Here is a 25,410-nt window from a genome sequence, read left to right as displayed (position 1 = left end):
GTCATATGACCCTGACAAGATCACATAGTAAATAATCGAGATGTCGAGCTTCGAACCTAAACCCTTCGGTTCTAAAGTTTTTTCTTGCCTTAACCCTTTGGACCTAACACTAACAGCTCCAAGTGTGTTCTTGAAAGGCAATAATGGTGCAACAAAACAAAATTTATGGCAACACAACGACGTCCTTGCCGGCGACCATCAAAACTGACATGAGAATTAATAATCTGCTCGGGTTTTCCTGCACTTTCTTATAAGGGAAATATGCTTAAAGCCAATCCAACAAAACACCCCGTGCCTGTTTATTAGTGACCTCTGGGGTGTTGGTATTCTTTTTTTGAAGCCTAAAAGAGGGGAATCAGCGGGTGGCAGGTGGAGGAGAAGGGCTCAGATTGCAATACATCCGACCTCTGTCATAGCTTTGTTCTTTTCCTGTCTTCCCAGGGTCCTTTCCAAGTACACCCTGGAGGGCTAAAAGGAAAACACTGGTCCACTAGATATATCTCCTCCACTAAGTGATCCTAAGAGGCAGCAGCAGACAGACACACGTGCGGTTTCCATGATCAGTAGTGAGGGATTAAGTCCTCAGTGTCGCGGGACCCCAGGTCGGATTTGCTCACGGGATTCACCAGGCCTTCCTTTCCCATGACTGAAGGAGATGGGGTAGCAGGGAGGCCGTCGCTTTCCCGAAGCCACTATCCACAACCGAGCCAGCAGCCTCCCTTTGGGGCTCCCCGAGCCCTCCCGGGGAGAAAGGATTCCTATCCGTTCCCGGGAGACTGAAGGCGAGCCCGGCCTCGGTTCTCACCCGGACGCAGTGGCCAGGCCGAGAGCACTTACCATCGTTCTCGTAGCTGTGCCGCCTCCGCGACATGCTGCTTGCTGGTGCGCAGCCGATCTGAGTTGCTAGCCGCCTGCAACCCCAGAACCGTCGGGCTGCCGGCCGGCCGGTGCGCGGTCAGCGGCGAGGCGCGCGGACTGAGCGGCGCGCAGGCGCACTCGCTTACGACGCCTGCCGGAAGCGCGTGCAGAGGGGCACCGGATGGGCTCCGCAGTGGAAGGCCGGCGTCTGCAAGTCCAATTGCGGCCGCCTCCTCCGGCTTTCCACCCCGGGCCCTTCTGGACAGCGAGCTAAATTATCCGGGCCGCAGCGATCCCGCCTCGGCTTTATACAGGCCCGGCGGGATTTTCCCGGCGGCCCCTGCGCCGACGACTTAGGAGACTTCCGGAGAAAGGTGACGGCTCAGGGACTCTCTGCGCACGCGCGCGCCGGGGGGCGTGGGCTCGAGGGCGGGGAGCAGCGCCAAGTTGGTGAAGGGAGACCCAGGAAAGGCCTAGGGTTTGCGGGTAGGTGTTCTCTCTTTCTCTCTCGCCATCCCGCTGTAGACGCCTCGGGAGACCTGAGCGGGGAGGAGGGCAAGCCACTTTCAGCGGTAGGGAATCCAGGCCCGTCCGGCTGAATCTGCTCACTGTAGTCCTACTGCCTACTTCTCCCAGCTGACGGACGCCCCAGCTACTGATCGGTGTGGTTCCAATTGTTCTATTCCTCTGCACGTGTACAGTATGTGGACGTCCTCTGCCCTGTGATGGACACCAAACTGTCTTGTCCATGGTCTAGCCCAAACTTTTCCTTCAGTCTTACCTGTTACAGTAAATGGCCGTTTCGGTAGTTTGCTTAAATCCAAGAATTTAGGGAGGAGTCATTAGCTCCTTCACTTCCTGTGTTACAGTTTATCCACTAACACTGCCTGCTATACTCTGAGAGCAAGTCTAGTCAAACTTATTTACTATGCTTAAAACTCTTCACAGACTTAAAGCAATATTTTATGTATTTGTAAGTCTGTACATCATCCTGGAACTGGAGTTTCAGACTCTCTGTGAGCAAGGAGGAGAGTGCGCGGGAGCGGGGTGGGGGTGCTGAATCCCGGGTCTTCTGCTAGAGCAGTAAGCACTCTTAACCAGTGAGCCATCTTGCCATCTTTCCGGCTCTACTTCTCTTTGTTTATTTTAAAGATTATCGTTTTTCTATTCTTTTCATTTATTTATTCGTACATGCAAGCAATCCATCTTTCCAGGAATTTCCACTGCGAATTCCAAACTATGGCTTCTTGGGTTCTGTTCCCGTCATTGTGTGTAAACCACCATGTTCTTCTGCTAAAGTCCAGCTTGTTCACATTTTAGGAATCAAGACTTATTTTCTTTATCTGTTGGTCTCTGCTCTGAAATTTACATGACTAACTGTCAGGGACCTACAGAGTTATTTCTCTGACTCCTCAACTCTTGCTTTATTTCATTCAGCAAGTACTATATTGTATTAATTAACATTTGTCACCGTCTGTACATGGGACAACGAGACGGTGTTCAGGATACTGAAGCCCTAAGTGACCCTCTCAGGAATGATCACAGGTACTGTAGTCTGACGGACTTAATAGCAAAGGGCGAGTGGTACAAATTATCACTCATCCTTTGCTATTGAGGACAGATTATCCAGAGTAAGACTTTGGAAGAGTCCTCCAAGAAAGGATTTTAATATATTCTCATCTGGCTCCAGTTGCCTGAAATGAGCCAATTCGAGCCAGATGAGAATATATTAAAAATGGGTTTATTGGGAATCTGCTCTCAGGTGAGTTCACTGACCGCTACCAGGATTGAGACCAGGGAAGTCACTATGGGGATGGGGGTGGAGGAGGGAAGAACACAGGAGCAAAGAAAGAAGGGAAGGAGGCCCAACAAGGAGGCCAAAAGGTCTGGATTGTATAGAGAGGAGCCTCTGGGGGAAGGTTCAGGGTTGGGACAGGGTATACCAGATAGGGACTATGGGATACTGGGAGAACCTGAAGACCATGTCTGCTTTGATATGTAAAATATGCACCTTGGTCCAAGGTTAGAAACCAAACCTTAACCATTACTAAATCAGATAAGAAGTGAGTGTAGTTCAAAGTGGATTGCTGACTTTCAAAGGATGGCAAAGCATTGGGCCTGGTATAGTGGCCCCGAATTCTAGAAGTAGAGGCAAGGGGAATCTTAAATTTAGGATTACTAGAACCTCAAGGCCAGCCCCTACTATATAGCAAGACCCAGACTCAGAAAAATTAATTTAAAAACTAGGGGTTGGCCCAGGCAGCATACACCAGCTGATAGGAGGCCCCAGACACATATATAGCAGAGGACTGTGTGGTCTGGCCTTAGTGAGGGAAGATGCACCTAACCCTCAAGAAACTTGAGGCCCCAGGGAGTGGGGGCATTCTCTTGGGCAGGGGACAGAGAAGGTGTGGGATGAGGAACAGAGGGCAGACTGGAAGGTGGATAAAGACTAGACTGTAAAAAAGATTCAAGAATAAAATTTTCTTAATTTTGTTGGAAAAAAAAAATAGGGGTTGGCAAGATGGCTCTGTGGGCAAACCCCTGCCACTCAAGCCTGACAATACAACGTGTGTTTGATCCCTGGAGCCTGTGCAGATATGGAACTGGCAGGCATCTCGGCACAAGTAGCCACAGAAGTAAATCAAATGTAACAAAGAAGACTGCATTGGTTATAGTGTATCCATTTTGGTAAGATTTGGCCACAGTAGCAATTTGGAAATTTTGGCTCTGAGATTTGAGAACAAAAGAAACAAAGCTACAGAAACACTGGAGTTGGTTGATTTGGGAAGTCCATAGTGCTTTTCTGCTCTCATGTGCTGCCCTGTGTTTTGTTTTCCCCTGGCTTACTTCCTAGTTCATGTTTCTTTGAAGATGAGTGCTATTGCCTCAGAAGGGCTCTTCCTGTGTATGAGGAGCCCTTCCACTTGCCTCCTTACTCCACTCATTTTCCTTTGAAATATTTAAAAAAAAAAAAGAAAAGAAAAGAAAAGTCAACTCAAATCAATGTATCGGCTTACCTTTCCTAGTAGATTGTAAACTTAAGAGGATAGACTTTTTCCTATTGCATTTACTGCTCTATTCCTGGTGTGTAGAAGAGAGCCTGGTAGAGCATAGTTGTCACATAAATACACTGTGGAGTGAGCGAGGGGACGAACGGAGAGCTTGGGGTAGGAGGCTACTGGTCATTTCATGAGTCCATTAGCTTCATGTCTGCTTCAAGAAGTAACCAAAGAGCTGATTGCTATATTCTCTTTTGCTTACGTCTCAGAAGATACTTGTCTGCAAGGAACCTGTCCCACTGATAAAGCCAGATGCCTTCTTCCACTTCACCAGACGAAGAGGATGGCCTGGAGACCTGTGTTTTAAAGGTTTTTGATCTGGATTTAAAAGAATCAAATCTTGTTAATCCCAGCAACAGTCTCAAAGCAGAGTTAGATGGCAGCACAAAGAAAAAATACTCGTTTGCAAAGAAAAAGGTAAAATTGCTGTCGGTGTTCTCATGATCATGCATGCAAAGTTAATGAAGTACATGTAAAAGCAGGTTATTGAGCTTGCCTCTACCTCACAGTGTAGTCTGGTCTCGAATCATATAGTCTTGGAACAGTTATGGTCGTGTATTTGAAGAGACTAGGTCCAGGGGCTGGAGAGATGGTCCTGAGTTCAATTCCCAGCAACCACATGATGGCTCACAACCAGTGTCCTCTTTTGGTGTGTCTGAAGACAGTGATAGTGTACTTACATACATTAAAAAAAAAAAAAAAAAAAGAAAGAAAGAAAAAAAGACTAGGTCCTAGAGAAGGTTGGACATCTTTCTTCTAGTGTAGAAAGAGTCCCAGGAACTCAGAACTGTAGTGGAAGGAGAATGACAGGTAACAGGGCAGCTGACATCTAGAGATGTTGTTATGAACCATGCTGGCCAGGGAAGTTTGGTCTCCTCCAGCTAGCTCAGTGCTTTGAAGAAAGGACAGAGCGCTGCAGGATGCTACAGGGTTCCTAAGAATCCTGTTGTAATTGTGCTATAAAAACAGTGATGACAATGCCCCTCTTCAGAGCCATGGATCCCTGTTGTGGTGGTTGTTGTTGTTTGTTGTTGTTGAAACCATTGGCTAAAACTCTTCTTAAAAGCAGGGAACAGGAGGCTCATCAGTAGGAAAATGGCTGACTGAGGATATAGCTTGGATATGGCTTTCTCACCTCTTGGAGAGCCTCTTCTTGGTCCATGTTAGTGAAGAATAAATGTCTCTGTAATTTCCCAGCTGCCGCTTCCAGTCAGCCTATATGGATTTCCTTGAAAATTAAATTCAGAGGTTACAAAAGTCCTTTACCAGTATTGTTTTACAATAATTTCAAACTTACAGAAAGTTAGGAGAATTTTATAAGTAGCTCACTTACTGGCTTTGTCTAGAGGTTCTGTTCATACGTCCCTGTTGTTTTTTAACAAAATCTCAATCGTTTGATTTCTACCAATGAAGACTCAGGAGCCAGATGCTAGGGTGACAGCCTGCTAGTTCAGAGAGGCAGAGAAAGCACCCACTTCCTCCTCAGCTGATGTTCAAGAAGCAATGCCCCTCTCTCCTGCCATCCCAAAAAACCTCCTTCAACCTGATATCCCATCCTTTTACTTCCCCAATGTCTCTCTATCCATCCCTCTTATTCTCTATGGTTTTTTTCTTAATCTGGTTGGTTGTTCCACTTCTTAACCTGTGGTTGATTTAATTTAATCCTGTTTACAGTATTCAAGCAGAAAGCTCTTAGATTAAAGGTGTATTTTAAGGCTGTGCCACACCATAAGTAAAAACATTTTTTTCCAGTAAATAACACAGTCTTGGGATTCACAGTGTGATCAAATATCCTACAACACTTACCTTGTCTCAAGTGCAGGAGGCTCACAGAAACAGCTACTGCCAGCACCCACTTCAGTGGCTTCATTGCTACAGATGGTCTATAGACCAGGCTGGTCTTGAAGTCACAGAGATCCATTTGCCTCTGCTGGGATTAAAGGTGTACACCACCCTTTGCTTATCATAGCTACATAGTATTGATATCTTTGCTCTGTGTTCTTCCGTATTAGTCGTATAGAAATTCCTAATGTATTAATTGTGGGGTCAAGGCTACTGTAACAAATGGCCTCACACCTGCAGTGGATAGAGCACCTTAGGTGTTTGGACTTGGGATATGAGAAGTAAGGCATTTTCATGAACACACAGGCTGCAAGGACCCAGGCTGATGTTACCTCGGCAGGACTCAGCACATTTCCAGAGTTCCCACTGGAACTAAAGAGGAAGAGAGCACGGAGGCACTCACATGGCAGGCTTTTATGGACCAGAAGTGGAGCTGCCACCTGTCACGCCACTGGAAAACAGTTGGACAGCCTAATTGCAAAGGCTGGGAAATACAGCACCCCAGGAAGAAGGGAAATGGATTTGGTATATGCACAGGAAGAGGCTGTTACCTTAGAGCAGCCTTGTCAGTTTCCTCAAGGTTCCTATCTGATTTGCACTGCAATTAATGCCTTATAAATGTGTACTTTCAAGAACTGGCATCCTTTCAGTTAGATACGATGTTGGTGATTTTAAAAAGTGTTCCAGACACTAAGCTGAGCATAAGCAAAGCAGGGGGGCAGGGGTGAGTGTTCAGATGGCATCAGGGAGCAGTGAATGGACTGGATCATTTAGCTGAGCTGGAAACAGGGTGGGGAAGCGAGAGTGCACGATGACTTCTGATCAGATGAGGATGTAATTCTAAGTATGCTGTTTAACGTCTATGAACTCTTTGATTTACTTTTTCCAAGTATACATTTGGCACCTACAGGCTGAATAACTTCCTAATTTGTTTTCAAAGGTAAATAGCAGAGCCAATATTTACAACTGTGGAAGAGTAAAAATCTAAGATTTTATATCTAGAAAGTAGAAAAATAGCATTTAGTGGGAGTTGTACAGACTGATGTCAGAGGAGGCCTCTACATTGAACTCTTGAGTGTTTCTGTTTGACTGAGTAGCAGTTCTTAACATGTGGCTTGTGATATCAGATATCCTGTATACCAGATATTTATATTACGATTCATAACAGTAGCAAAATTACAGTTATGAAGAAGCAGCAATACTTTTATGGTTGAGGGTCACCACAACATGAGGAACTGTATTAAAGAGTCGCAGCATTAGGAAGGTTGAGAGCGACTCCAATAGAGAAAACAGAGTAGCATCATCCCACCTCAGGGAGCAGTGTGGACAGGGAGGATGGGGAAGACGGGGAGGACAGGGAGGTGGGAGCAGTGAGGTGCCCAATTTGTCCATGTCTCTGACACGTGCAGAAGAACACGGGTGTAGGAGGCTTGAGTTTGGAAGGCCAGGGTATGGAGCCAGTGTCAGTATGTAGGTTGCTGGAAGCAGTGCAGCCCATGCTATTGCTCTTGGGAGTGCTTTATAGACTGGCAGGATGCCAAGCTAGAAACCCTACCCCCATAAAAGGTGATTTGAATGAAACTTTTTTTTTTTTTTCCGAGACAGGGTTTCTCTGTGTAGCCCTGGCTGTCCTGGCACTCACTTTGTAGACCAGGCTGGCCTTGAACTCAGAAATCCGCCTGCCTCTGCCTCGCGAGTGCTGGGATTAAAGGTGTGCGCCACCACGCCCAGCTTTGAATGAAACTTTTGTTACCCCTAAACCTAAGGCCGTTAAATAACGATGGTATTTGAAATGTTATTTGCAGGCCTTTGCCCTTTTGGTCAAAACCAAACAAGTTCCAGCACCCTCTTATGAATTTAAGGGAAAACGGTGGCGATGTTGTCAGCAGCTGTTTGCAGACCAGATCAGCATCCACAGACATGTGGCCACACAGCATGCTGAAGACGTGTACCAGCAGACTGCGTCTCTTCTGAAGCAGCTGACTGCAGCATTGAGTGCCTCACAGAGCCTTACGCCCACAGACAAAAGGAGCTCCCCCAAAGACTGTCTCACTCCTAGTCAGGAGGTGTCTGCTTGGCTTCCTGATGTGAGCCATGTTAGCCCCCAGGAGCTGAGGAGGTAAGTTTTGCACTTTGTAGTTTGGTTTACATTTAAAATATTTTCAACCACAATGAGATACTACAGATAGCCCACTGAAATAGGAAAATGAGAAATAGCAGCCTTGGTAGATACAACTGACATGGGGAGGCAACTGAAGGGCCCAGGCGTTGCTAGGGAGAGTACAGAATTCTCCTTCCCAGCGATCCACTCCTGGGTGTGTGGCCAGCAGAAATAAAACACACACCCATAAAAGCTTAAACTCGAATGCTTGTGGCAGTTGTTGTTTTTTTTTAATTCATTCTTTTAATAGCTGAGTAGTACTCCATTGCATAAATGTACCACATTTTCTGTATCCATTCCTCTGTTGAGGGGCATCTGGGTTCTTTCCAGCTTCTGGCTATTATAAATAAGACTGCTATGAACATAGTGGAGCATGTGTCCTTTTTTTTTAATATTTTTTTTTTTAGGTATTTTCCTCATTTACATTTCCAATGCTATACCAAAAGTCCCCCATAACCTCCCCCCACTCCCCTACCCACCCACTCCCACTTTTTGGCCCTGGCGTTCCCCTGTACTGGGGCATATAAAGTTTGCGTGTCCAATGGGTCTCTCTTTCCAGTGATGGCTGACTAGGCCATCTTTTGATACATATGCAGCTAGAGTCAAGAGCTCCGGGGTACTGGTTAGTTCATAATGTTGTTCCACCTATAGGGTTTTTGTGGCAGTTTTATATGTAATAACAAAATGTTGGAAACAACACATTATTTTGTATGCTAACTAAAAATAAACTAGTTGTACTTCCCAATGTTAGCGGCTGGAGGAATGGTCCATTGGGATAAATGCTTGCCACATAAATGTGAGAACCTAAGTTTCAGTCCCCAGGACCCATTTAAAGCCAGCCGTGGGAGTGCTTGGGGTCATCCCAGTTCTACAGCAAAATGGGAGGCAGGGACAAGAATCCCCAGAAGCTCCCAGGCCAGCAAGTGTTGGGTACTCAGCAGTGAAGAACAAACACGGTGGAAGATGAGGACCAACACCCAAGATTGTCCTTGGACTCCCACATACACATTGTGACCTCCGTGTGCCTTCATTCATACAAGAACACATTCCTACCATATACATACATCATACACACAGGCATAAAGATTTAAAAAAATAATGACTTAAAAAGACAAACTGGAAACAACTGTAAGTAGCCATAGCAGGAGAGTGAAAGGATAGGTGGAGTCATGACAGAACACTGCTGCCTAGAGTGGTGGAGCACGGCAGACACTGATGAATTTACAAATATGCATCTAGACAGACCAATCGTCCATCAAGATTATTGGGAAAGGCTGGAGAGATGGCTCATGGTTAAGAACGCAAGCTACATTTCCAGCTGATGCAGGTTCCATTCCCAGCATCCACTTCCTGGATAACTACTGTCTGTGATTCCAGGGGATCTGATGCCACCTTCTGGCCACCATGGGCACTGCAAATACAGACAAGCATGAAGGCAAAACACCCATACACATAAAAATACTAAATGCATAAAATGTTTAAAAAATTAGAGGGAATACAATATTCTATATACTGAATTTTTATACTCTTTTCTGGTCTCCTAAAGTAGTGATGTCTTCTCAGTGGTTTAGTGCTACTCTGTGAGCATGCTGACATAGAAAAGTTTGTCTTATGTGGCCAATAATAACACGTCTATAGATAAGTGTACTACATGAAAAAATGGAAGTAAAATGTTTTTCATGGTGAGCCAGTCAAACCAGATACTGCCTTGTGATTGAGGATAGGCCACAGTGGGCTCAAATTCCCAGCTTGCCTGTAAAGTAGGGTTAATAATACCTGTCTCCTGGTGTGAGAGCTAAGTGAGGACAGGGAAGCGAGTTTGCTTTTTGTAAGAAGTCTGGTGCAGATACTGTACTATGTAGAGAAAATATGAAGAGAAGTGCTCTTATGTTAGGAGACTAAAGATAGGAGGGAGGCAGAGGTTGTTCCAGCTTCATGCTCTCCTGCTCTGCCTGGGTGCACTGGGAACTGTGGCTCCCTGTGGCCCTGCTCTCCAGTTCTGCCTGGGTGCACTGTGAACTGGGGCTCCTTGTGTCAATGCTCTCCAGTTCTGCCTGGGTGCACTGTGAACTGGGGCTCCTTGTGTCAATGCTCTCCAGTTCTGCCTGGGTGCACTGTGAACTGGGGCTCCTTGTGTCAATGCTCTCCAGTTCTGCCCCGGTGCACTGGGAACTGTGGCCGTGCTCTCCAGCTCTGCCTGGGTGCACTGGGAACTGTAGCTCCTTGTGGCTCCAGTTCTGCCTGGGTGCACTGGGAACTGTGACTCCCTGTGGCCGTGCTCTCCTTCTCTGCCTGGGTGCACTGGGAAGTGGGGCTGCTTGTGGCTCCAGTTCTGCCTGGGTGCACTGGGAACTGTAGCTCCCTGTGGCCGTGCTCTCCTTCTCTGCGTGGGTGCACTGGGAAGTGGGGCTCACGTGGCTCACATGCTCCCTCCTCTGACTTTCCTTGTGTAGTGGCCAGGGTGACGAGGAAGGAGAGGTGCTCCTGTATTACTGCTACTGTGACTTGGAGGACCCCCATTGGGTCTGTGCCTGGCAGACAGCTCTGTGCCATCACCTGCACCTTACAGGCAAGGTAAGCCCTGCTCCAGATGTGCCCTGCAAGCCTCTTCTTGTCTCCTTAATCTTGGATTGTAGGAGCTGTGCTCTTTGAGAAGTCTTCACATGGGGGTTCTCGAAAGGAGGGAAACCCTGCTTGCAGGGTAAAGAATAAACCAGCTCTTGATATGTTGCTTATAGACCAGGCCTCAGTCACCCTATACCTAAAGGGTCAAATAGTAAATATTTCAGGTTTTGTTACCTTTTTTTTAATTCATTGTTGTTATAGATTGGAAACATTCGTGGGCATGGCTAGGTTCTGATACATCTGTCAGCTGAGACAGGGAAATGTACTGAACTCCAAAGCCTCTTATAGATTCTGCATGTTTGATTACAAGTCACACCTTGGTTTTCCTAGAATCAGGTCTCTGGTGATCTCAGGTGTGACATTTACTCCTTCCCTTCTGTGCGGCCCTCCCCTCCTTGTCAGGCCTCCTGTACTCTGAGCGAGTGCCACTCCAGTGCTGCTCCCTCAGCAGTACAGTGTGCAGGGTCCTCACCATGCCCTGCCTTTGCTGCTGCTTAAAGACTTCCTGCAGTCTGAGAGGAGAGCCTGTCTCCCTTGTGGGGGGGCCTCGTGAGGTCAGAAGCTTTGCCTTCACTGGGGCATTCTCAGCGCTGGAACAAGGTTCAGCACTTAACAGGCTCTGTAAGGATTGGAAACTGTAGAATAAAGGAAATTAAAACTGCATGTTTGTCCGGTATCTATGAGTGTGTGCTATGAGAGGAAGCATGTTCCCAAATGGTCACACCTCTGCAGGACAGGATGGTGTTTACTTTTGTAAAATGCCCTCTGTGGCTTATCTTCCAGCGCTATGCCTATGCACATTAAATACTTTTAAATTTTAAATCAAAAGGAAGTTGTCTTAGTTAGGGTTTTACTGCTGTGAACAGACAGATGACCAAGGCAACTCTTATAAGGACTACATTTAATTGGGGCTGACTTACAGGTTCACAGGTTCAGTCCATTATAAAGGCAGGAACATGGCAGAATACTGACTTCCAGGCAGCCAGGACCATGGTATTAAAACCCACACCCACAGTGACACATCTACTCCAAGCCCACATCTTCTAATAGTGCCACTCCCTGGGCCAAGCATATATGAACCATCAGAGAAGTAGCGACCTTCTGAGAACCTGGTGGTTGTGGTTCTCCTATTCCCCAGTAAACTCATGGACAGTGCTGTTTTCCACGCCCACATTGTTTGACAAGTGCTGGTATCACCCACCCGTGCAGCTCATTCCCACGCCCTGTCCTGAAAGTATCCGTTTTCTTCTCTTTTCCACTTCATCGCCCTGACCATGCTCTATCTCGTCTGTGTGGTAACTTCCCCGATTCTCACCTTAATCTGCTCTCCAGTGCAGCAGCCAGAATGATCTTGTTAGAACAGCTCCAGCAGCGACAGGTGGGTGAAGCCCTTGACACAGCCTAGGCTGCTGCAAGAGCAGGGCCCTTGGCTGAAATTTCCCACTCATGTTCTTTGGTTTCTGGGACCCACCGAGTCTTGTTTTGTTTGCCTTTTTTTGAGGCGAATTCTCTTGAAAGTTGATACCCACCCCCACTCTGTCTAGTCTAACTCTTCTGAAGCTTCAGATCTCTATTATAATGACTTTTTCTCAGAGGCCTTTCCTGACCTCCCATCCAAATTCATGTTCCTCAGTGTGCCTTCTATAGCTCTTGTCTTTTTTTTTTTTTAAGTTTTATTTTTTTTAATTAGGTATTTTCCTCATTTACATTTCCAATGCTATCCCAAAAGTCCCCCATACCCTCCCCCCCACCCCCCTACCCACCCACTCCCACTTTTTGGCCCTGGCGTTCCCCTGTACTGGGGCATATAAAGTTTGCAAGTCCAATGGGCCTCTCTTTCCAGTGATGGCCTACTAGGCCATCTTTTGATACATATGCAGCTAGAGTCAAGAGCTCCGGGGTACTGGTTAGTTCATAATGTTGTTCCACCTATAGGGTTGCAGATCCCTTTAGCTCCTTGGGTACTTTCTCTAGCTCCTCCATTGGGGGCCCTGTGATCCATCCAATAGCTGACTGTGAGCATCCACTTCTGTGTTTGCTAGGCCCCGGCATAGTCTCACAAGAGACAGCTATATCAGGGTCCTATCAGCACAATAGCTCTTGTCTTTTTGTGTCTCTTAGCATCTTAACCTCCTCTAGCCTGAGATGTGGGGGACTCTTCAACAACTGTATCCCTAACTCCTAGCACATAGTTTTCAAAACCAGTAACTATTTGTGCTATGTTTTTTTTTTAATTAATTAATTTATTTATTTATATATCACCGTCTCTATTTGGTGAGCTTTTTAAAGCTAGGTGTGATGGTACACTCTTGCAATCTCAGCACTTAGGAGGCTGAGGCAGGAGGATTGCTGCAACTCCAAGAGCAGGCTAGGCTACATACACAGAGAAAAGGGATGTCTTGTCAAGGAGGACCAGCCTCTCCTGGCACACGAGCAGTGAGCAGTCCTGCCCACCAGATGGCAGCATCTTCCTGCTTCTCAGACATCAGAGACTTGGCCAGGTTAGTGAGATATTTTAGTACTGGGTTTTGACATTCTTGGTTCTTAGGCAAGGAAAAGGAGAACCTGAATGCCCCTTGATGTACATCATATGACCTCAAGAAATTTGTGAGTGAGATGTAGAGATGGCAGAACAGTTACGAGTGCTGTCTCTCAGCAGGTGCTCCACCGTGCTAGCTGTTCCTTGTCTATTTCCTAGTTACAGGGCCTTTCCATCAAAGTCTGAAGGACTTTCTGAGAATCTAGGTACTGCTAGAGAGTGAGTGAGTTTAGAGATGGCTCTGTAGGGAATGCGTGTATGGCATGCATTTGGCTTCTGAGATTAAAATGAAATAGGAAAGAATTTGCCTGTCTACCTAGAAATAATCGCATAAAAATGTACATTCACCATCACCCAGTCAGACTGTTTTCAGACAGATTTCCTGACATTGCTGGTCTCAGGCTGTTTTTGTTGTTGTCGTCCCTATTAGTGATAGATAGGTGCATAGCCTGTAGCACAGAGATGGCCTGTGTTCCCTGCCTCATACCCACAGCAGTCTCCCCTGGACTGCAGCCTCTATTTTATTTTATTTTATTTTGTATGTTTTCTGAGACAGTTTCTCTGTGTATCCCTGGCTTTCCTAGAACTCACTCTGTAGACCAGGCTGGCCTTGAACTCAGAGACTGTCCTGCCTCTGTTCCCCAAGTGTTGGGATTAAAGGAATGCAGCACCTATACCCCACCTCACCCTACTGCAGCCCTCTTTCTCAAGGAGTCAGTGGTAATTAGGATACTTCATCTCTGGGTAGCTACCAGTTAATTGGCATTGGCTTGTAGGATGAATCCTGTTGTTTATCCATAGCCTAAAAAGTTGGATCACATGAGACACTGAAAATGAATGGCCACATACAACTTTACAATCTGGCTGCATTCATGTTTGAATAATGGTAACAGTTCAGGGTCTTTGATCAGATCTCTTCTCTTCAGAGACTGTGTGAGTCCTCAGCTGGTGTGCTCTAGCGCCTTACTCTGGGGATGGTGCCTTATAAAGCTGCTCCATCTTAAACTCATGTATGGGATCTCCTCTACTAGGACAACCCACTATGCAAGCCCCCAGATTGCCCTGGCCCAGCTCTCACGTGCCATTCCTAGAGAAGCTAGAGAGCCGCAGATGTGGCTACACGTGCTCTTACACATTAGCACCCACCACGTAGCAGGCATGAATGCAGACATGGGGCACTTCAGTGAGCAAAAGAGAACTTGAATTCAGCCTATGGTTTTGAGATGGAGGCTTTCCCTGGCCTCCAAGCAGAGGTGATCTGTGCACTCCCACTGTCAAGTAGGGTCCCTCTTTAGGACTGGGGTAAAGTTTCCTCAGTGGGCTTTGCTTTTTTTTTTTTTTTTAATTCCACTTCTGGCGTCGTTCTACCTATGTAAGCGTCTTGGGCCTCCCATAAGGAAGGGCTGGAGCTCATCATCTTCCTAAGCCTCTAGAAGCTGAATAGGCCCCGCTGCTTCAGAGGGACATCTGTGCTCTATATTGTGATACTGTGGTGGCCACAGCAGGGCCTCTGCTTTTCCTGTTACACTCACTGACATGAAAGGGGCCTTTAGTTTATCATGGGAAGACACCCAAGCCAAGACAGCACCCCTCTCCTCTTTTGTGTCTCAGATTCGGATTGCTACTGAAGGAATCAATGGAACTGTTGGCGGAAGCAAAGTGGCCACCAGACTCTACGTGGAAGTCATGCTTTCCTGCCCATTATTTAAGGATTACCTGAGCGAGGATGATTTTAAGGTAAAAGAACTAAAGCTAGAGCAGTCTGCTTGTAGGTCATTGAAGAGCACACTCAGAGCCACACTCAGAGCCAGACAAGCCCCTTTCCCCTGAGCTCCAAGCCAGGGCAGGAAAACAGGTGGGCTCGTCACTGTTTCTGTCGAGGGCCATGTCACTTGGCATGTCGGAATCCTCTCCAGATCTCATTTCCCTTCCTATAAGGATGGCACAGTTACACAAGCTGGCATCTAAATCCTGGAAAGACTGGTTTACAGATCTCTGCGGTGAACTGTGGTTTTAGTAAACCTGAAATTAAAGTTGCCACCACATCAGAATAAAGTTGTGGTTCTTTCAGCTGAGGTGATGTGTCTAAGTACTGTGTGCTTTGTCACAGTATGTGGTAAGCTGGTGGGAACACTTTACTAATTCTCATGCTGGCCACAGCAAGACACTCGTGGTCACTGCTCCAGAACAAAAGTTGGTGTGTGATCACGTGTGACTCTCTCAGTGGTGCTGAGTCACATGTACATAGCCATACAAACACAGTGTTCCTGCATATGGAAGAGGCACAGGGAACATTTATTAACATGCTGAATTATCTGGAACATTTTGGACCTAAACTTTATCTTCATTGAAAGTTCCTTCCTGCCCCCAATTCAAGGTTTAAAATCTCAGCTATCACACTGTAAAACATACCATAATTCTTCCATATGGCATTTGTCTTTACCTGGCAGTGGGACAAGTAAACTCTGTCTTGTTTCTCCTTGGTTAGAGCAGCAAAGGAGGGTCTCACTGCTTCCCGGAATTGCGAGTCGGTGTGTTTGAAGAGATCGTGCCTATGGGGATCAGCCCCAGTCAGGTCTCCTACAAGAAGCCCGGTATGCTAATGTTCTAAAGACTTGTTACTTTTTGTCATAGATATAAAGTGTAATAGACAAATAAGAAAGTTAAGTCCTGATTAGCAAAAACTGTAGTCAGTCTTCTCTTTAAAATAGCCATGGGAGGCTAACTCTTTGTCCATCCAGCACTTAGGCTGGCTTCTGTGGTGCTTATGGTAACTAAAAGCTCACCTATAGACCCAGAGCACATTTTTCTTGGTGATAGTTTGGCAAGAAGTTGTTTCCTCTTTCTAGAGAGAGCAATCTGAAAGCTGTGTGGTTATTTGCAAATAGTTCATCAGCAGAAAGAATGCATGGGCTTTTGCCACAGTCAGCAAATGGCTTTCAAAAACAAAGTAGCATTCTAGAACTTTCGAACATTCGATCCCTGCTTCCCTGCGGTTACTATAGATGACTGAAAGACATTTGTTTGGCAGGGATTTTTGGTTTTGTTTTACTTTTTACCATGAACATTTGCAAAATTAACTAGAGTGCTGAGAATAATAGAGTGACCTTCCGTATGCTTACACACAGCCGCAGCAGCTGCTCATTCATGGCAAGCTGGCCTCTGTACCCCAACCCTCTCTCTCATCCTAGATCCTGTTATTGTATTCATAAATCCTTTAATAAACACTTTTAAAAGAAAGAGTAACATTTAAGTGTAACCGTTACCATCTCCAAAACATTTTAGCAACAGTTGATTAATAAGTATCTTGTCATTGAATTTCCTGCTGTTAATGATTTAAGATTCTATTAAGATTAAATAAGAGGGGGCTGGAGAGATGGCTCAGTGGTGAAGAGCACTGACTGCTCTTCCAGAGGTCCTGAGTTCAATTCCCAGTAATCACATGGTAGCTCAACCGTTTGTAATGGGATCTGATGCTTTCTTCTGGTGTGTCTGAAGACAGCTACAGTGTACTCATATATACATTAAATAAATAAATATTTTTTTTAAAAAAGATTGAGTAAGAGTATCTGGGAAGATGGGTAAAGCACTTGTCACTCAAGTATGGGGACCTGAGTTCCAGTTTCAGTCCCCAGACCCATGCAAAGCTGCAATCCCAGTTCCATGCTGTGTGGTAGAAGCAGAGACAGGAGGCTCACAGGCCAACTAGCCCACAGGAGCCTTGCAAATAAGATGCAAGGTGAGCACTGAAACCTGAGCTTGTTTACTGATTTCCACACAAATAAAGGAAAGCAAATTTAAATAAGATCCCTTTAACAAGAAAAACAGTGTTTTTGAGCTTGCACATTCAGCTACCCCATTGCAGATTGGCTCTCAGAGATCTCAGTCATTTGGCTTGTAGAGTTTCTCAGAATCTGGATGTGCTAAGTGCATCCCTGGGGTAGTCCTCGGTGACTGTCTCCTGGAGTCAACATGTACCCACTTACTTGTGTTTATGTGTATGTATGGGCTTGGGATCTGCAGCACGTATGTGGAAGTCATGAGGCTCGGCTCTTCCCTTCCTCCATGGGCTTCTGGGGATCAGACTCAGATCATGAGACGTGAAGGAACGTTCCTTTCCCTGCTGGCCCACCTTGCTGGCCTTGCAGACTAGGTTTGTAGGCACCCATCATTTGTGTATAGCGTTCCTCAGTCTTGGATTAGTGCTAGTTATACCCCAAAAGGGTAGTCTCCTGCTCACTTGTCTCCCCTAGACTGCTGTTGAGGCTGAGAGTTTGCTCACAGAGATTGCTGTCTAGAAGAAATATGGGAGCCACAGAGCATTACTTTTCAGTTTCTAGTAGAAACAGAAATAGGTAAAATTAGCTTACATAACAGTAATAAATAAAGTGTGTCCAAAACATGTTACTGAGTAATGAATATAAAAACTATTAGTAAGGTTGTTTCCTTTTTCACACTTAGGCCTTGAAATGCAGTATATATGTCACACTTACTGTTACCGTCTTAAAGCACTATCAGGTAGTTGTCAGCCGCAGGCAGCTAGCAGCATCTATGCTACCAGCTCTGGGCCAGAGTCATCAGATCAGGTGCAGGCCCTGTCTTTGCCTCCACTCCCATGACTACTTCCTAGGTAGGATTGTCTTCCCTCAAAGAACAAAGGGCCATCTGCTTCTAAGGCATTCATTTTCCATAGGTAAATATGAAGACGAAGGCCAGGAGTTAAGCTAGAAGGAAAGAGGTTAGTACAAGCAGCTTGGAGATAGGCTCATACATGAAGAGGTAGAACCCAGGCAGGGTTGTGTCTACTTGCTGTCCCCATTTAGTAGAGCAGTGACAGGAGCGCTACTTGGTGTGGCAGGACACTGCTTGGGCCCTGAGGGGAGGCTGGCCTGCAGGCAGTACTTGGCTGTCTTCACCTGCAGCCTGTGATTTAAAGGGACCTCTTGTAAACACATCCGTCTGGGTCGCTGTCTACCAGAGAGCAGCAGCAGGGAACACATTTGGCTCCCTGAAGCTCCCTGCAGGGAGAAGGCAAAGAGAATTGCCATGCTTCTCATAGTTTTGAACCTCAATTTTTCTGGCACTGTTTTGGGACCCATGTAATTATATGACACTGACCTGAATAACTTAAGGCCTGGTTACATTCTATAATTTTAGCTTTCAGAACTGGAAACCTAAACTGCTCAGGGACCTCTTTTCTCTCCAGGTTTGGAGAACTATTGAGTGGTGGTTGGGGTTTATGCCCAATGGAGTGAGTCTCCTGTGATGCCATACAGCTCTGTCATGAGTGTCACCAGAGGCCCCCACCCTGAAGTGTAATTATCCCACAGTGCAAAGTTCACTCTAAGGTCTTCACAATTAGTGAGCTGTCTGGGGATGTTTATATTCTGAGAGTCACAGGGAGAGACTCCTCGGCCTAGACCCTTTCTCTCTGCCTCGTTCACTCTCACACTCATCTTCATCTCTCTTCTCTACAGTCAGTAGCTTTTCTTCTTCTCCACAACTTCTGTTCATGTCTGTTCATATTGTCACCTCTGCCCACCCTCTTCTCTTCTGCATGCACAAATGCAGATGCATCTTCTTACCCCTGTATCAAACCCACATATGCTCAGACTTTGCTGTAACCCGAGGTCTTAGCCTTCAGTTTGTGCTCAGCTTTTTTTACTTGACACTTTGAAGGCTGTAGTGAAAACTGAACATGTTGAAGCTCCTCTGTGGACATTGACAGTAGGACACTGTCCATTTCCTGACTCACTAGTTTCCACACAGCACACAGTGGACGGGTACTCCAAATGAACCCCCAAGCATCTGGGTTAAGGAAAATCCCTTATTTCCAAACTGCTGGAACTCTCTGGTCTCCGGTTGAAGTAAGGAGGTGCAGTCACTGGGCTGCTGACACCTCAGCCTGACTCCTCTCCGCTGCGATTATGAAAGAGGCTTTGATGGAGACGCAGAGGCAGCACTTCAGTCAGATTAGGACAGCTAGGGGTAGAATTTCAGTTCTCATTTTGTTTTAATGTTTCATTTCATTTCTCATTTTGTTTTAATATAATGTTTGGCTTGGTTTTAGGAATCCATTTATCCCCTGGTGAATTTCATAAAGAAATAGAAAAGCTTTTATCACAGTCAAGTGAGGAACAAGGCAATACTATCATACTGGACTGCAGGAACTTCTATGAAAGCAAAATAGTAAGTAAGATGCAGATCCGAGTGGCACAGAGTGGTGGGTGTGCCTTACACAGCACCATGTATCCCGTGTGGGACCCTTGGCCCCCTCACCCTCCTTCCTGTACCAGCGTCATCAGGAAAAACCCAAGTCCTGAGCTCCAGGTCTGCTGAGAAAACTTAAAAAAATATGAGGTATCTTGGCACATAAAAGGATTTTGTTTCCCGTGAACCGACCCTTGTGGTGTGCCAGCGGCCTTGTGAGAGCTCCCAGCATAACCTCCACCATCTCCCTGAGGGACCTGTAAGGAGGGGACCCACAACCCCAGCTCTTGAGGTTAAAGGGTGAGAGTGTGGGATGCGGATTTTGGGTAGCAGATGCTCTTTGCCCAGGTGGGGGTTGTTACTGGAAAGAATTAGGCTCCCCGCAGGTACATTTTTCTAATCATTTCCTTCTGTCCCTGTGTTGTAGGGACGATTCCAGGGCTGCTTAGCACCAGACATCAGGAAATTCAGTTACTTCCCTAGCTACGTTGACAAAAACCTTGACATTTTCAGGCAGAAGAGGGTGCTGATGTACTGCACTGGGGGCATTCGCTGTGAGCGGGGTTCCGCATACCTCAGAGCCAAGGTGAGCCACTGCAGGCCCAGCACACAGGTGAAGACCATCACCCACCAGCCTGTGTGGGGCTCCCCACCCCTCCCTCCACCCCTCACCCCTGCTCACCACTAGCCGGCCGAGGGATTTATGTTCCCTGGTGCAGCTCCAGCACTGGGGTTGTAAGTATAAAGCCGGAGCTTCTCAAGTCTCCAGCACTTAGCAGGCTCGAAGGCTCATCAGGTACAGAAGAGTGAGCATAGCTGCGCAGCCCCCTTCCCTAGTCCCTGAGCTTGACCCCGAGAAGGGCGTATTCAGTCACGGTACATGTCCCAACAGATGCCTCCCTGTATTTAGGGGACAGCAAAAATAGGCTTCCCGGGTCTCAGGGGGAAGGGCCTGCCCGCTGTCATCACTCAGCCTCCAGTAGGCAAGGTCTGCCCAGGTGGTTCCTTGACCCCTTGGTCAGCATTTTCCACACCCTGCAGGGGCCCCTGGGAGCCCCTGGCTGATGGGCACAGGCGGTGGATGCTCTGCTTAGACACTCGCCACCATGGAACTGCTTCTAAGTCTCTGTTTTCTTCTACACCAGGGAGTGTGTAAGGAAGTGTTTCAGCTCAAGGGTGGCATCCACAAGTACTTGGAAGAGTTTCCTGATGGCTTTTACAAAGGGAAGCTGTTTGTGTTTGATGAGCGGTTTGCCCTGGCCTACAACAGTTCTGTGGTATCAGGTAGGTCAGCCCAGGTCCAGAGCCACATTATTACAGGTCGGAATCAGTCATTATTCTAGAGCTATTGCCCAGGGAAGGCAGGCCAGGACACCTGAGCATCACGTGGAGATGTGAAGGGCACTGTGCTGCCATCTTGTTTCCCAGCAGCTGGAGATGCTGGGATGAAACAGGCTTCAGGTGGTGATGGTCATGTTGTATACTGGGTGGGCAAGTTTTTTAAAATGGTCTTAACCCCACTTGCCTTGCCTGGAGCTGGACAGACAGGCTAAATCATGGACTTAGCCTAGAGACAGTGTGTAGAATTCAGGGGGTCTAAGAACTGGAATGAGAAAATACTTAAATTTTCATTCTCCATAACTCATGACAAAAATGAAACCCTTCCAACACGAAGCAGACCAGTGGTGCCAGGTGTCCTGGGCCCTTGTCTCCAGTAAGATTCCCAGTCTACCACATCCACTGCTGCTGCTGTGGGTACTCAGCATGGCATCATGGTCATCACAGCCTCACAGTGGGCACAGGTCGGCCTCCTACTGACTCTTGTATTTAATGTGTCAACATACAACATAGCTTTTGTTATATCACACCTTTGAAAGTTATTTTGCCATTTTGTATTTCTATACAATTTGTTTCCTTGATAAGATGATGCTTTTGATATTATTCATTTAGTCATTATCAGGCTGCAAATATCCATGGCAAAGAGTAAGCAGTGGGTGGCCTGTGGACATGTTGTACACCTGAGGGCTTGTCTGGAGGTCTAAACAGGAAAACACAGAGTGCTAGCATACCCTTGACCAAAGGCTGGCCCTCTTTTATGGGGAAAGCCCTCGTGAGTTGGGCTGCAGCTTCAGGAGGGACGCTCATGGAGCCATGAGGGAGGAAGGGGACACATACTTAGACAGGTCAGCCAAATCAACCCTGGTGATCAGTGGTGTGACATGCCACAGCCAGATCGCACTCCCATTCCAGAGTGCACATCTGGAGGTGGGAATGGACAGGCAGGGCAGGGCCACAAGGGTGGTAGCTGCAGCCAGCTGGTCACACTGGGGGCCTTGTTGGATAGAGATAGTTAGGAAAGGAGAGACGATCCCCTGGATACTGTAGCTCAGTAGTATCTGAATCAAAGTCATAGGTTGGTAACCTTAAAAGCTGCTATGGTTTCTAGAACCTTCTGATTACAAACCTCTTAGTAAGAGTTGTTTGTCTTCTCTTCTTCCCTTCTGATCTTTGTAAAAAAATATGTTTCCTTATCTACGTGCTAATGCGCATTCCACAAAGTGTGTGTGGAGGTCAGAGGACACCCTACAGGAAGGAGTCAGTTCTCTCCTTCCACCATGTAGGTTGTGGGGATAGACCAAAAGTGCAAAAGGCCAAAGGCAGCACAGAAGGGAGACTGCTGTTCTCAAAGGTGACCAGCATTGGCCAGGAGGAGTTGGGTGGTCAGGTGTCCTGGCAATGGCCTTCGATGGTGGCCTGGGGTGGGGCATTGTGCATTCTACAAGTTGGTTGTAATGTGGGGTCAACTGTCTTTTGGTATGTTCTCTTCCCTGGGAAGGGAGGTTATCTGGGGAGAGACTAGGGGGTGATACGCTGGTTTCAGAAGCCCTTTCTCAATGGAAGAAGAGCCATGGGTGGAGGAAGAGGAATCAGAACACAGTTCCCAGAAGCAGCCTCTCCACACCACACCCCTCGCCCCGCAAAGGCCTTCTTCATTCTTAGACGACAGGAATAGTGTTTTTCTTTTAATCTATCTGTTTGAGACAGGGTCTCACTGTACACATAGCCCAGGCTATCCTTGAATTTACAATCTTCCTGTCTCAGCCTAGCAAGTGTTTAGGTCATAGTGAATACTACTCTTCCTGACTTGGAAACATTCCCTTGGACCAAAAGAATATATTAGATTCTAGTGAACTAAGAGTTATTTTAGGAATTGGAATTTATCTATGCCTTCCCCCTATAACCCCCCGCCTGCCCCCCCTCTCTCTGTCTCTGTCTTCGTGGTGTGTGTGTGTGTGTGTACAGGCAAGGGAGAGAGAGAATAATAAAATCCTTTCTTCTCTAGAATGTTCATACTGCGGAGCCCCATGGGACCAATACAAACTCTGCTCTACTCCCCAATGCCGCCAGCTTGTGTTGACCTGTTCTGCCTGTCAAGGACAAGGATTCACAGCCTGTTGTGTCACGTGTCAAGACAAAGGGGGCAAGCAGGCTTCAGGCCCCTCCCAGGACAGTTTTAAAGAAGAATGTGAGTGTACTGCCCGGAGGCCACGAATCCCACAGGAACAGCAGGCACAGTCATGAGTTCAGTCCCTGTGAGCCTGGACCTGGGCCTGGTGTTCCGCATTCACTGACACATGCAGACTTAAGTTGCCATGTGCAGCTTGAGACGGTATAGAGACAAATGGAGAGCATCCATGTTGGTCACTGCCAGCACAGCAGATGGCCACAGGGACAAGGGACAGGGAGTCAGTGTCAGCTGCCTGATTTGCCATTTGATCCAGAGGATGCTACAGCCTGGAACAAAGGCAAACCCTGAGGAATCCCAACGATGTTGAGGGATTATCTTGAGCTTGGCGGCTTCTCTGCCATGCTGCAGGGTGGTAGGCATTGCTCTTCAGCAAACCTTTTTACCCTGACAGCAAAATTATAAAAGTTGGGCCCTGGGTGTAGACTCTTAAACCAGGCCAGCTCTTCCCTAACTGCCTGAGGCTCTGTGGCTCTGATCACCTTGTGCCTTGAAGCATTTACTAAATTTGCAAACCCATTTTTCTATATGTGATCATGGCACTACTGAGTAGTTGGCCAGAGACCATGCGGCTTCAGAATCTAAAGTATATTCTGTCCCTTCACAGAGGTCCTCTGAAAGAGGTGGCCCATGCTTTTGTTGATGTGGTTTCTTTAAAGATGTTCCTCTAGCAGCTTTGCATTACCCAGCATCCCTCTCTCAGCTTGCAAGTGTTCTCAGGGATCTAGACGAGCAGCAGGCTTAGGTCAGCATCTGCCACACAGACACTTGGTCGGTGAGCTCACTCAGCATGGTAGCTGCCTAGCCTCCTGGCCTTTGGGCACATATTCTTATCCCACGATTCTTAAGAAGCACACAGAGCCACACATAGACCAAATGGCTTTAATATTATTTTGCAGTTTCCAGTGATGCAGAATGCAGCTGCAGTTGTGTTTCAAGGAGAAGCTGAGTGGGGCTGGCTGTCCCTGCAGCTTGGTGCCACTCCTGGGCCCGTGTGCAGCCTCAGTGGACACTCAGTGCTGAGGCCCCGATGCCACCTCTAGTTACCCTGTACTGTCCATACTGTTACAGTTCGGTGTGCAGGCTTTCTCTTAAGTCAGAAGCCCCCTGGCTATGCTCAACAGCTTTTGAGCCTTATCATTACTATAATATTGGCTGAATCCCTAAGGAAAATAACTCCCCAAAACAACAAAAATACTAGTTTAACTGGCACTGTGGTCTATTAAAAGGCACAAGAACAGTGTATTTGAACATTTTTACTGGCTCCCATGGTGTTAAAAAAGGAAATCCAGTAGGAACACCAAGATTAGGTTTCAGAGTAATCCCGTGTGTTGTTTGGCCAGGATCTCCTAATTCCTTACCATTAAGATGCTGTACTCTGCTGTCCTCTAGAGGCTTTGTTTGTAGGCAAGAGCTCTGTGTGATTTGATTTGTCTCATAAATGACCAGGCAGGCACTTGGTGTCTGTAAGCAGGGCCATGCTAAATACCACAGGCATGGTGGACTGGAAATTCACCCAATGGTGTTGATCTCACATAAGCCATTGCCCACTGTGGTATAGGAAGATGTTTTTATGTGGCTGTAAGTTTTCTTTTTTTTTCCTTTTTTTTTTTTTTTTGGTTTTTCGAGACAGGGTTTCTCTGTATAGCCCTGGCTGTCCTGGAACTCACTCTGTAGACCAGGCTGGCCTCGAACTCAGAAATCCGCCTGCCTCTGCCTCCCAAGTGCTGGGATTAAAGGCGTGTGCCACCACTGCCCAGCGGCTGTAAGTTTTCATCCATCATGAAGTTGGAATTCAATAAAGAAGAAATGATTTCTGACTGCAGATGAGTACCCCGCAGGTGTTCCCACAGCACTCAGAAGGATGTCTGTTGCCTGGTGTGGTGGGTTTTGAAACTTGAAAATTCACCATTGCCTTTTTCTCCCTCTTTATCTTACCTGGCAAAAGGAATCCTGTGTCTTTCTGACTCTTAGAAAATTCTGTGGCTTGTCTTTCATTCTTAGGGGTGGGGGTTTGATCCTGGAATCAATTTGGCAGCTTTAATCTTGATGTCAAAGTTTCAAGTGGGGGTTGACAGATCATGATTATGTGTTCTTTTTACTGAGTTGCTACGATCAAATTGGAAATAAAAGATTGTTTCACCACGCTTCCAAACTAGGTGGGAAGAGTGCTCTGTGCTGGTGCGTCCCATGTTGTAAGTGCACCTAGGCCCCAAAGCAGGGCCGCCAGGGGGCTCCTGGGCCGTCTCTGCCAGTGTCACACTGTCTGCAGCAAGGCCCGCTAGCTTGAGGGCTTCTGCATGTTTAAATAATTACCAGACTGAACTTCTGTGCCTAAAGAAAAACTTCACATTAGCCATGTTTTATAAAAGGTCCGACTACAGTCTAGTTAACCTAAACCTCAGTGCACAAAGAACTGAGCCACAAGAGCTCCACGCCAGCATTCGTCCTGGGCTCCACTGGGGCACACGCATCATCGGTAGAACACGTCCAGTTCCTAGGCGTGGGCTTCCCTTCGCATGCTAGACACCGCTGCGGCACTTGGGGATAATAGGCCCCGTCAGGTCTGCGAGCCTCCTCTTCCTCA

General features: G+C 46.8%; 3 protein-coding genes across 14 annotated transcripts in view; 1 reads left to right on the top strand and 2 right to left on the bottom strand.

Annotated features, from left to right (window-relative positions):
* The window catches only part of Ncbp1 (nuclear cap binding protein subunit 1), a 33,893-nt gene extending 32,680 nt beyond the window's left edge, over positions 1–1,213 (bottom strand). Inside the window, exon 1 of one of the 2 annotated variants that reach the window (NM_001033201.3) lies at positions 838–1,213. In NM_001033201.3, the coding sequence (NP_001028373.2) occupies positions 838–871 (34 nt within the window). In that variant the 5' untranslated portion in view covers positions 872–1,213. The remainder of the gene's footprint in view (positions 1–837) is intronic. The other variant, XM_017320296.2, reaches the window with a different exon arrangement.
* Tstd2 (thiosulfate sulfurtransferase (rhodanese)-like domain containing 2) lies at positions 999–24,978 on the top strand. Of its 10 annotated transcripts, none has more exons than XM_006537967.3 (11): positions 1,145–1,232; positions 4,133–4,337; positions 6,069–6,342; positions 7,568–7,881; positions 10,377–10,497; positions 14,699–14,824; positions 15,576–15,681; positions 19,158–19,276; positions 19,725–19,883; positions 20,443–20,581; positions 22,641–24,978. In XM_006537967.3, exons 6-11 carry the CDS (start codon positions 14,774–14,776, stop codon positions 22,877–22,879), a joined length of 813 nt encoding a protein of 270 aa, XP_006538030.1. In that variant the 5' UTR covers positions 1,145–1,232; positions 4,133–4,337; positions 6,069–6,342; positions 7,568–7,881; positions 10,377–10,497; positions 14,699–14,773; the 3' UTR covers positions 22,880–24,978. The 10 variants fall into 10 exon arrangements, 8 of the variants coding, with proteins under 8 accessions (XP_006538023.1, NP_001342305.1, XP_006538030.1 ...); XM_006537963.4 differs by lacking the exons at positions 1,145–1,232; positions 6,069–6,342 and adding exons at positions 1,273–1,344; positions 2,296–2,403 and having other exon boundaries at positions 4,130–4,337; XM_006537960.3 differs by lacking the exon at positions 6,069–6,342 and having other exon boundaries at positions 999–1,232; positions 4,130–4,337.
* The window catches only part of Tmod1 (tropomodulin 1), a 77,093-nt gene continuing 75,374 nt past the window's right edge, over positions 23,692–25,410 (bottom strand). For both annotated transcript variants that reach the window (XM_030253404.1, NM_021883.2), the window contains one exon: positions 23,692–25,410. In XM_030253404.1, coding sequence (XP_030109264.1) covers positions 25,346–25,410 — 65 coding nt within the window. In that variant the 3' untranslated portion in view covers positions 23,692–25,345.

The sequence above is a fragment of the Mus musculus genome, chromosome 4, assembly GCF_000001635.26.
Source record: "Mus musculus strain C57BL/6J chromosome 4, GRCm38.p6 C57BL/6J".
Classification (NCBI taxonomy): domain Eukaryota; kingdom Metazoa; phylum Chordata; class Mammalia; order Rodentia; family Muridae; genus Mus; species Mus musculus.
This window is presented reverse-complemented; position numbering and strand designations above follow the sequence as displayed.